The sequence below is a fragment of the Sorex fumeus genome, unplaced genomic scaffold, assembly GCF_029834395.1.
Source record: "Sorex fumeus unplaced genomic scaffold, SorFum_2.1 ptg000047l, whole genome shotgun sequence".
NCBI classification, from domain to species: Eukaryota; Metazoa; Chordata; class Mammalia; order Eulipotyphla; family Soricidae; genus Sorex; species Sorex fumeus.
Genome location: NW_026606104.1, coordinates 43,174,061 through 43,185,922, shown reverse-complemented (window position 1 = coordinate 43,185,922; position 11,862 = coordinate 43,174,061). Strand labels below are relative to the sequence as shown.

At 52.6% G+C, this 11,862-nt stretch overlaps 1 protein-coding gene across 2 annotated transcripts; it reads left to right on the top strand.

The window, feature by feature from the left end:
- The first annotated feature begins 215 nt into the window (after positions 1-215).
- Positions 216-11,470, top strand: KDF1 (keratinocyte differentiation factor 1). Of its 2 annotated transcripts, none has more exons than XM_056123578.1 (4): positions 216-305; positions 8,409-9,478; positions 9,808-9,882; positions 11,094-11,470. In XM_056123578.1, the coding sequence occupies exons 2-4, from the start codon at positions 8,440-8,442 to the stop codon at positions 11,174-11,176; spliced, it is 1,197 nt and encodes a 398-aa protein (XP_055979553.1). In that variant the 5' UTR covers positions 216-305; positions 8,409-8,439; the 3' UTR covers positions 11,177-11,470. The 2 variants fall into 2 exon arrangements, with proteins under 2 accessions (XP_055979553.1, XP_055979552.1); XM_056123577.1 differs by lacking the exon at positions 216-305 and adding an exon at positions 344-494.
- Positions 11,471-11,862: the final 392 nt, after the last annotated feature.

The following is an 11,862-nucleotide window of genomic DNA, read 5'->3' as shown; positions in this document are numbered from 1 at the left end:
TTAACAGATCTGGAGCCTGAGTCCCAGCGTCCGTCTAACCCCTTCTACTCCGCCCCTCCCGCGAGTCTTGACTTCTGCCAGCCAGACCCAGCACCCAAGCCAGCAAAACTGTCTTGTGGGTGCCAGTAGAACCTTCCGAGAGCCGAGGCCGAGCGTGCAGGCCCGCAGCTGCTCAGGGCAGAGCCGGGGCGGGGCTTCGGCCCAGGTGCGCGGCGGCGGCGGCGGCGGCGCTTCGCGGAGGCAGGAAGTGTGTCCCCAGCGGCGGCCCGTGCAGCGCTCCCGCGAGACGCACACCTGCGCTCCAGGTGAGCGGCGAGGGGGCGGGGGGAGGGGCCGAGCCGGGGGCGGCTCACCTGGCGGGACAGGTAAGCCCCGCGAGGGCCCGAGAGGACGCGATCCTGGGCGGCACCGGTGTGGAGAGACCCTCGAGGCAACGCGCCGGCGGCGGGGCGTCCCGCGACAGGTTCCTCGGGGACCACCCTCCCACTTCCGGGGTGCGCGGGCCGGGCCGGGGAGCGGCCTGAGTGGGTGCCTGGGCTGGACGCGCAGAGCTGGGTGAGGGGGGCCCGTGTTCGCCCTCGGGGCTGCTCTGGCTGGAGGCGGGAGTGCGCTGGCCTGGGGGCGCGGCGCCGGGATGGGGAGGGGGTGGCAGGCTGGAGGGAGGGCCTGGGAGGGGAGGGCGTGCTTGCCCCGAGGGCACTGCTGCTGCAGACGCTGAGGCCGTCCCGGGGGCACTGCCCGGTCTGCTTCTTCTCCCTGGTCCCCGAGACAATGCCCACCGGTGCGCGAGTCACGGGCTGAATCTTTGGGACAGGCGATCTAGGGGGCACAGGTGCCCCTGCAGGAGCCAACAACTGTTCTGGGAGCAGGGCAGGTGTGTAAGACTGCGGGGCGCCGCGGGGGTGAGGTAGAGGAGTACCGGGGTCTGTGCCAGGGAGGAGTTGTGGAGTACTGTCCAGAAACGGTCTCGGGGGAGCATCAGTAAGAAATTTGAGGTGGGCAGGTCTGGGACTAGGAACTTCTCACTCCCGCAGTGCCCGGGAGGGGTCCAGGTGTCAGGCATCAGGCTCAGCTTTCGGCATACAGGTGACCTGTGAAGGGACTAATCTCTCCCTTGGTAAAGGTGAGTAAATGGAGACCAAGAGTCTTACCCCGTGGCCACAGTGGGGCTCATCTCCACCCAGAGCAGAGAATATCTGGGGGGGCGAGGGGGGGGGGAGAGACGGACCCCGGAGATTCAGGGATTCAGGGCTTACTTTCACTGAACTCAGGAATCCCAGTCTCAAGGTTCCAGCCACCGAGTCATTTGGGGCTCACCTCACTGACTCCAGTGACGCGGATTCCTAAGACTGACAGGTCCTAAGGCCACTTGGGGGCAGCGGCATAGAACTCACCTAACTGGGACAAAATGGATGAGTTTGACTTTAAAAGGGTTCAGGGCCTAGAGGATAGGGGAAAACTGAGGCCAGGCCCTGTCCTTACCCCCAGGCCTTGCTCCCTTTCTCTCCACCCCTTCTTAAGTTATGTGGCACAGAGCAGCTACGCGGCTGACTCAGTACAGCCCTCCCTCTCTCAAGGGGCATCTCTGGGTAGTTCTCTCCTCTCTTAGCTTCAGGCTCCTGGTCTGTAAAGTGAAGCTGTAATACCTGCAGGGCAGTGTGAGCGGCAGGGAGGGTCTGAGCCTGCTTCCATCCCCTTCACCAAAGTTTTCCCAGCATCTAGTACTGTGAGGACACTTGTAGGTGCCAGCAAATACTGTCGGTGAATTTACTGAATATTAACCCTCGAGGAGTGGGGAGAAGATAGTGACTGAACCAGCCATGTTTAGTGACCCATGTTTAGTGACCCATTGATGTTCCTATGGCTGAAACAGTGTAGAGCCGAGCGTCCTTCCTCATCCTGCCCTTGAGACTAGAGAATGCAGGGCTCCCTGCAGAACTCCTCAGTGGATACAGATTTGTCCCATGCCAGAAACTGGCTACTTTCATTTGCCTTTGTTTTCCCAAAGGAATAGATGGGATGGGGAGCTAGAGAAGAGTCCGGCCAGCTGTTTGGGTGCAAATTGGAGTGTGGCAACTTATTTCATAGCCCTGTGTCTCGGTACAGTGATACCAAGAATATCTCCAGGGTGGTGAGGCTTCATTGTTTTTATGCATGTAAAGCACTTACAACAATGTAACTGCCACTAAAGTACAGTCTCCTGAGTTTAGGGGATTTTGTCTGTTTTATCACTGTCTCTGTGGAATTTCAGCAGAGTTTGGCACACAGTAGGCCCTCAGGAAATCTGTTTATTGAGCAATTGAAGGAGTTCGTACCTTCTGGCACTTTGTTCAAACCAAAGGTTTTTGTCTGTGAGCTGAGAGATTTTAGGGACTTTAAAGTCATCTGTTACAATGTTAGTTTGCTTGCCCTTGGATCTGTGTGTGTGTGTACGTGTGTGTCTGTCTGTCTGCCCGCCTGTCTGTCTGTGTGTCTGTCTGTGTGTGTCTCTCTGTCTCTCTCTTATATACACACACACACTACACACACACACACACACACACACACACACACTCACACTCCAGACATATGCTTCCCCACCTCCTAATTGGTTAGCCTGAGTCAAGATCTTTTCTTTCCATCCTATGTTCCTGCCCCTACTCTAAGATCACAAAGACACACTATCAGTCCACAGACACACTATCCCACGCAACCCTGTTGCAGACATTTTAGCAGACAGGAAACAGACACAATGTCTGCCCTTCAGAGTCATATTCAGCTAACAGAACCCAATAGTAGACTTTGGGGAATCTGATTCTGGTTTGTTTGTTTTGTTGTTGCTGCTATTTTTGCTTTTTGGGTCACACCCAGCGATGCACAGGGGTTACTCCCAGCTCTGCACTCAGGAATTACTCCTGAGGGTGCTCAGGGGACCATATGGGATGCTGGGAATTGAACCCGGGTCGGCCACATGCAAGGCAAACGCCCTACCAGCTGTGCTATCGCTCCAGCCCCTGACTCTGGGTTCTTGAGTATTCTTGGGAAGAAACACTGGAGTTGGGCAGGAGGAATGGCTGGAAGAATAGTAGGAATAGTTAAAGAACACCTGTGTCTGCTCCCCCAATCCATTCATCATGGCTAAATTTCCCTCCCTCTCCCTCGCTCTATCTGCACATGGCCTAGAATTAGGTTACAGGCCTTTACTAATACATACTATACTATACCTTTACTATACATACTCCATTACTAATACATACTTCTGTGTATATTCCCTAAGAATAAAAGCGCTTTATAGTCAGTAATCAAATTTCGGACATTTATCAGTGACATAATAAATGGTTGCTCATCAGATTTCACCAGTTTTCTACTTTGTCCAAGTTCCAGCTTTCAGAATCTATCACAAGATCACATATAGTTATCATGACCCTCAGCTTGTGTCCTGCTGATGTTTCTTTATAATATGTTCCTATTATATCCTGAATGAGATTATGTTCTTCTAAGTACATAGTGTCAGGAGGTACACGATGTCAGTTTTTCGTGTTTTTGATAGTGTTAACCTTGACTCTTGGACTAAAATATCTGTCAGGTTTCTCCAGTTTCGTGGTGATTTGTTTTGTTTTCTCTCTCTCTCTCTCTCTCTCTCTCTCTCTCTCTCTCTCTCTCTCTCTTTCTTGTTTTTGGGCCACATCTGTCAGTGCTCAAGGCTTACTCTTAGCTCTGTGCTCAGGGAGCATTCCTGGCAGGCTCAGGGGACCACTGCTTGAATCCTGGTCAGCCATGTGCAAGGCGAATGCCCTACCCATTGTATATCACTCTGGCCTTCTGTTTTTCAGTTGTTACTGGCTGTGCAGCAAGTAGAAGGGAATGGAAATAGCAAGAATGGGGGCCTTGATGGTATTGGGTTAGGGGAGTGACAGTGATTTTCTCAAGGCACTTTGCCTATAGAACCAAAATCAGAACTATAACATGAATATTCTCTCTCCCCTCCCTTTACTCTGTTGATGTTGCAGTGACTAGGGGTTGCATCCATGCCAGACTGTACTGCCCCTTGCTGGGGTTCTGCAATGGTCAAACTGGTGCTCACATATCTCTTTGTTGTGTGCTCCCCAAGACTCACACCCTTCAGGAGTGTTCACGCAGACCCAGCTGGGCTGCAGCCCAAAATAACTTGCTGTGCCAGGAGTCAGGACAGCAGAACAGCCCATCATGAACAGCAGCCATCAGGGTCTGCTTGGCAAATGCAGGGGGCACCAAGGACCCAACTCATGGCTTCACACTTGCAGGCAGTCACTGAGTTATCTCCCAGCACCCAGAATACACAGATATCCTGAAGCCCAGTGAAAGGTGCCTTATGCATCACCCCTTCTAGGATCATTAAATCAGTGTCTCAGAAATCCAAGTTTAGGATAGCTACTCTGGCAGCACCCTAAAGGTGGTCATGGAACTTCTCAAATACATCACCACACAGCGTTCCGCGTCCTCCCAGGCAGGTATTTACTCCCCTGATGCCCCGAATGCCCTGAGTTCTTAAGCTTCAGCTTTCCCTACAATGCCAGTTGTGAGACACAAGGAAAGGGTCTATGGTTTATCATCTTTGATTCCAGTTCCTGACATGGAACCAGGATCTGTATTTATGGACTGAATGAAGTATTGGGTTAGGGGTAGACTCTTCCGAGTCTACCGGTAGCCTCGTTAAAAAGGGAAAGAAGAAAGATATTTTGCATACAGGAGATACTGGTTCAGTCCCTAGTACTACATGGAGAGGGGCGGGGGTGGGGGGGAGGTAAGGGGGGAGGAGTGTCAAGGACTAAATCCAGACTTTCACACGTGCAGTGCAAATACTTTCCCACTGAGCTACATCCCCAGCCCTGGCTTAGCTCTCTAATGAAAGGAAGCAAAACAGTCCTTGATGTTCAGTGTTGCAAAGAGAGCAAATCTGAACGGGACTCGCTATTGAGAGGGTCCTGTGATATCCTACATCAGTTTGTTTTTTTCTTTTTGGATCACACCCGGCAATGCACAGGGGTTATTCCTGGCTCTGCATTCAGGAATCACTCCTGGCGGTGCTCAGGGGACCACATGGGATGCTGGGAATCGAACTCAGGTCGGCCGCGTGCAAGGCAAAAGCCCCACCCGCTGTGCCATTGCTCCAGCCCCATCCTACATCAGTTTTAAAGGAGGGGAAGGGAAGAGGCTAATGATCAGTTCTGCAGCTCGTCACTAGAAGGTTGTTTGTTGAGCAGCAGCAGATGAGACTGAGTGTGGAGTGGACTTACCAATGGCAAGAAGAAATGGGGGAGACCATCAGAAAGTGAGAGCCCAGGAAACGTTTCACTTTATGTAGTAAAAGATATAGAACAGAAAATGTATCATTTTGTAACCTTTTTATGTTGTCGCCACACCCTACAGTGCTCAGTGTTTACTCCTGGCGGGGCTCAGGGGACCACATGGAGTGGTGGGGATTGAACCCAGATAGCCTAATGCAATTCTTGTTCTATCACTTCCTGTTCTATCACTCCAGGCCTTAACCCTTTTTTAAATGACTGTTTCAGTCACGTAGTCCTATGGCGTTAGGCACATTCACACGAGTGTATCCTCATCCCTACCACTATCACCAGAACGTTTTCATCTTCCCAGACTAAAGGCCAGCTTTCCTCTGCCCCAGCCTCCGCTCTGCTACCTCTTGCCTCTATAAATCTGACTATTCTAGAAGAATAGAAGTGGGACCATACAACGTTTGTCCTCTTGGGTCTGGCTTCATTCACTTAGAATCAAGTCTTCAAGGTTTACCCATTTGTAACAACACAGTTGCATTCATGTTTAAGGCCGAATAATAGTTCACTTGATGTGTATACAGATGGTCCCTTACAGACCATGGTTCAACTCACAGTGTTTTGATTTTATACTGTGCTTAAAGCAGTACGCATTCAGCAAGAATTGTACTTTGAAGTTTGAGCTTTTTCTCAGCTAGCGGCCTGGACTAGCGATGCTGAGCAGTGGCAGTGAGTCCAGCTCCAGTCACGCTGCTCACACGGTGAACAGCCAAAGCTCTACTGTGTACTGGGCCAAACAGTGCCTGGGATGGAACCCACCACCTCATATATGCAAGGCATGTGCCCTGTCACTTGGCTAAATCCCTAGCCCCTAAATACATTAAAAAATAAATAAATAAAATAAGAGGGGTTGGAGCAATAGTACAGTGGGTAGGTCATTTGCCTTTCATGTGGCTGACCCGGGTTTGATTCCCAGCACCCCATATGGTCCCCTGAGCACCACCAGGAGTAATTCCTGAGTGCAGGAGCCAGGACTAACCCCTGTGCATCAGCAAGTGTGACCCAAAACAAACAAAAAAAAAGAGCCACCCCTATTGATAAACCCGAGATGCAGGCCTAATGGTTTCCATGGTCACCAAGGTGACATCTAGTGATGCACAGAGGCTAAATGATTTTCTATTTTTTTTCTATTTTCTTTTTCTTTTTTTACTTTAATGCCTGGAGCGATAGCACAGCGGTAGGGCATTCGCCTTACAAGCAGCCAACATGGCCAACCCGAGTTCGATTCCTCCGCCCCTCTCGGAGAGCCCGGCAAGCTACCGAGAGTATTCGATATGCCAGACACAGTAACAACAAAGTCTCCAATGGAGACGTTACTGGGCCCGCTCGAGCAAATCGACGATCAACGGGAGGGCCTTTACCTTTACCTTTACTTTAATTACAGTGCCAGAGTTCAAACCCAGAGCCTCACACATGCGAGGCAGGCCTGCTACCACTGAGCCAGATCCCTGGCTAAATGTATTTTTGACTAAGGCTTTCGGGGGGAAAAAAACGGGGGGCCACACATAGTGGTGCTCAGGGATCATCCTGATGGGTTCAAGGGACCATATGGGATGCCAGACCTGGGTTAGCCATGTACAAGACAAGGGCCCTACCCATTGTACTATTGCTCCAATCTCTTTAGGCTACTTATTTTGAGGGGGAGGGATGGGCGGGGAGTGCTCAGGGCTTAATCCTGGCTCTGACCAGAATTCAGGGATCACTCCTAAGAGGGCTCAGAGGACTATATGGCATCCTGGGATTGAACCCTGGTCTGCTGGGTGCAAGGCAGGTGCCCTACCCGCCGTACTATTGCTCCAGCCCCAGGCTTAAGGCTTCATACAGAGGTAGCACCAGTCAAGGAAACTGTACCACATTTTGTTTATTCATTTATCCATCAGTTGACATTGGGCTGCCACTTTTTTTGTTTTGTTTAATTCGGGTAGGGAGGACACACTTCCTGGCTCTGTGTTCAGGGATCACTCCTGGCAGTGCTCAGAAAAACATACTTGGTGCCTAGGATCAAACCAGGGTCACTGTGTACAAGGCAAGCATCCTACCTTTTCTAAGTGTACTATCACTCCAGCCCCTTTGGCTGCTACTTTTAGGCTATGCTGAATATCCCTACCATAAACATGGGTATACAATATCCATTTGAATTCCTATTTTTAGTCCTTTTGATTGTATACCTAGAAGTGGAATGATTGGATTTATGTGAATTATTGTGTGTGTGTGTGTGTGTGTGTGTGGAGGGGGGGAGGGTGCTGGACCACACACAGTGATGCTCATGAACTCAGTGGTTTACTCCTCAGGAATCACCCTGGCTGCCTCAGGGGACCATATACAGTGCCAGGGATTGAACCAGGGTCAGCCGCATGCAAAGCAAGTGCCCTAACTATCTCTCCTGCCCTGTGTGACAGTTCTTTGTTTAAGTGTTTGAGGGACCTTTTCCACATCGTGCTCTTTTCCATAGCAGCTGCACTGCCTCATATTCCCACATCAGCTGTGCACAAGAGCTCTGATTTTCTTCTTCTTCTTCTTCTTCTTTTTTTTTGGTTTGATTTCAGGATCACATTAGTGTTCAGGGGATACTCTAGGTTCCATGCCCAGGGTATACTCCTGATGGTGCTCAGGGGAACCACGTGGAGCTGAGGATCAAGCCTGGGGTCTCCACACACAAAGTACATGCTCAGTCCTTTGGGCCATCTCCCTGGCCCTGTGTGCGTTCCATGCAGATCACCTGATGGGGTGAACCGGAGAATCTGTCATCTGGCTATGTTATTTGTTTGCTTGTTTTGTTTTTGGGGCTATGATAATACTCAGAGGTTATCCTGGCTCTGTATTCAGGAATCACTCCTGATGGTGCTTGGGGTATCATATGGGATGCTGGGATTGAACCCAGGTGGGCTGCATGAAAGGCAAGCACCCTACCCATTATACAGTCATTCTGGCCCCTCTGTCGTCTGGTTGGACTACAGAAAGAACCCCTCTTTGGGGAGCCCAGGAACACTAGCTGAGGGTTTGTGAAATACTTAGTCCCAGTCTAATGCCCTCCCAATAATGCAGGTATCACACCCTGACTGCTACTCCTCATTCTCCTGGCCTCCTGCCCCACAGGTGTCTGGCTGCAGCAAACCATGCAGTGAGCATGCCCCGCCCAGGAGCCCCCCGCCCATCCTCTGGGCCCCCACGCCTGGGCCCCTGGGGTCATCCATCAGAGCTATGCCTGGAGACGTATGATGAGCCGTCCCGGCCCCCACCAAGCCGTCGAACCCGGAGGCCAGACCCCAAGGACCCTGGCCACCATGGGCCAGAGAGCCTCACCTTCATCTCAGGCTCCGCTGAGGCGGCGGCTGAGCCCCCCGCCTGCTGCCTGCTCTGGCGCCCCTGGGTGTGGGACTGGTGCCGAGCAGCCTTCTGCTTCCGTCGCTGCCGGGGATGCCTCCAGCGCTGTGGAGCTTGTGTGCGGGATGGCAGTCCCTGCTTGTCCCCTGGGGACTCCACTGAGGGGGCCACTGAAGCCAGCTGGGCCAAAGAGCACAATGGGGTGCCCCCCAGCCCAGACCGGGCCCCACCAAGACAACGGGATGGCCAGCGACTCAAGTCCACCATGGGAAGCAGCTTCAGCTACCCTGACGTCAAGCTCAAAGGCATCCCCGTCTACCCCTACCGCAGCGCCACCTCCCCGGCCCCAGATGTGGACTCCTGCTGCAAGGAGCCCCTAGCCGAGCCCCCCACCCTGCGGCACAGCCTGCCCAGCACCCTGGCCAGCAGCCCCCGCGACTCAGTGGAGTACTACTCTTTCCATGAGTCGGACCTGGACCTACCTGACATCGGCAGCGGCTCCATGTCGAGCCGAGAGATCGACGTGCTCATCTTCAAGAAGCTAACGGAGCTGTTCAGCGTGCACCAGATTGATGAGCTGGCCAAGTGCACATCGGACACCGTGTTCCTGGAGAAGACCAGTAAAATCTCGGACCTTATCAGCAGCATCACCCAGGACTACCACCTGGACGAGCAGGATGCTGAGGGCCGCCTGGTCCGAGGCATCATTCGCATCAGCACTCGGAAGAGCCGAGCCCGTCCACAGACGGCAGAAGGGCGTTCAAGCCGAGCTACTGCGCCAGCTGTCACCGCCCCCGATAGTGGCCACGAAACCATGGTGGGCTCAGGGCTGAGCCAGGACGGTAGGTGGAGCCCCGGAAACCAAGAGAGCAGGTGACGAAGGTTCTGGCAGGTTTTATAGTGGAGTCTCTGACCACCACTCCTAATCTTCCTCACCTTTTCTCAACTCTGCATCCCTTAAGAGGCATCTGTCCTCAGTTGCCACCTGCCACCCTCCAGGCCTGGCTTGGCGTCACTGCACATGAGCATGCGTGTCTGTACTATTGGTAGTCCTCCAGCACAGCCTTTGCGTCCAGGGCCCTTCCTTCCCGGGGCGGAGGGCAGAAGTGGAAGGGGGCTGTGATGGCAAAGGTGTGACTGACCGTTTCCCCAACTCATGTTTCCTCCCTAGAACTGACAGTGCAGATCTCCCAGGAGACAACAGCAGATGCCATCGCCCGGAAGCTGAGGCCTTATGGAACTTCAGGTTAGTGTTGACTTTGAGTGCAGAGAGGGGGGACTTCCCTTAGGGGCACCCCACATGTACTCGCCCAGTTTTCTTCTGGGGTGGTTAAGGGTAAAATCAGAAAGGGACAAGAGAGGCCAGAGTGAGGTGCCGGAGCAATAGTACAGCAGGTAGGGCGTTTGCCTTGCACGCAGCCGACCTGGGTTCAATTGCCAGCATCCCATATCGTCCCCCAAGCACCACCAGCAGTAATTCTTGAGTGCAAAGCCAGGAGTAACTCTGAGCAGCATCGCTGGGTGTGACCAAAAAAAAAAAGAAAAATAGAGGCCAGAGTGATAGTACAGGGGTAAGGCGTTTGCCTTGCACATGACCAACTTGAGTTCAATCTCCGGCATCCTATAGGATTCTCTGCCTCTAGAACCTGCCAGTAGTAATGCCGGCGTGCAGAGCCAGGAGTAATCCCTGAGCACTGCTAGGTATAGCCCAAAAACAAAAACAAAAACCCTTCTGAGAGTCACAGGCATACACCCCTGCCCCCATACCCCAATCTTGCAAGCTGGCCTAAAGGATTTAGTCAAGTTCTGAGATGGTTCAAAGGAGTAAAGCATTTACTTTACCTGCATAAGGCTTGGGCTCCATCCCCTGCATCACTTGCCTCTCCTAAGTACTACATGGCTCCAAAGTAGAAACACACAAGAGCTGGAGAGTGAATATAGGTTTAGGGCACTGGCCTTGCATGCTCTTCTTGGGGTTCTGTTCTTGGTGCCACATATGACCCCCAAGCACTGCCAAGAGTGATCCCTGAGCATAGAACCAGAAGTAAGGCCTGAGTATTGCCAGGTGTGACCCCAAAACAAACCATCAGAAGAGATCCGGGAAGCTCTCCCTGAAACAGCAGGGTCAAGTACCTAGAACAGGGAAGCAGGAAGTGATGGGACCCCAAACTGTAAACCTAGATCCTGGGGTGGAAAACGTAGGATGGGAGACCACACTCCTGGTACTGAAATGGCAGCCTATATGTTTTCCACTGCCGTGTTGCTGTCTTCTTGCCTTCACAACAGCCCTTTGGAGCCATCATTTGCTTTGAACAGAGTCCGGGGGCCGGGTCTGAGAAGCCCGGAAACAGTGGGTCACCCAGCCAGGAGCAGACTGACCAAGGCTCAAATTCCACTCTGCTGCTTCTCGGCAGGCTCCTCCCCTCTGAACCTGTTTCCTTCTTCCTCCCGCCTCAGGATACCCAGCCAGCCACGACTCGTCCTTCCAGGGCACCGACACAGACTCATCCGGGGCACCCCTGCTCCAGGTGTACTGCTGACCTCTGCTGCTCCCAGCTGCCACAGTCATGAAAGAAGCAGCCTACAGAATGAAGAGGGGACCAAGCCCTGGGCCCTGGGCTCTGGGAGACAGGGCCATGAACCCAGACGCAGTGCTCACTCTGGCTCCTTCTGCCTGGCTGACTGGTTCCCAGATCACGTGCATTTCACTGGGCCACAGTGCCCACCATCCCACCCTGACCCCCAAATGGCCTGACCCATGCCTGGACCTTCCCTTTCTGCCCAGTCTTTGGCCAGTCTGGGGCTTGGAAAGCAGACAGTTACTCTCCGGATTGAATCCTGACTCCAATCCCAAAAAACTCCTCTAACAGATCATGCACACTTCCCCCGCCCAGGTAAACGCGGTTCGTCTGAATTTGGTTGGGGCGGGCATGGTCTGAGACTCTGGGCAGTGCCCATCCCATACCATGTTGAGTTATTTGGTTGCTGGCTGATGTCCTGTATGTTAACATGTCACCATTGCAAGTACAAAGGTAAACATCTGGTCATCTTGCAGTGACACTATCCGTTTGTCCCATTTGTCTGAGTCCTACCCGAAGAGGAGGCACAGAAGAACGTCCAGCTTATGTGGTGGTTCAGTCATGGGAAATGGGAAGAAATGCTGCCCTCTCAGATTCATGTTTATGAACTTTATGTTCCAGGACGTACATGTTTGTGCCTGAGAGTC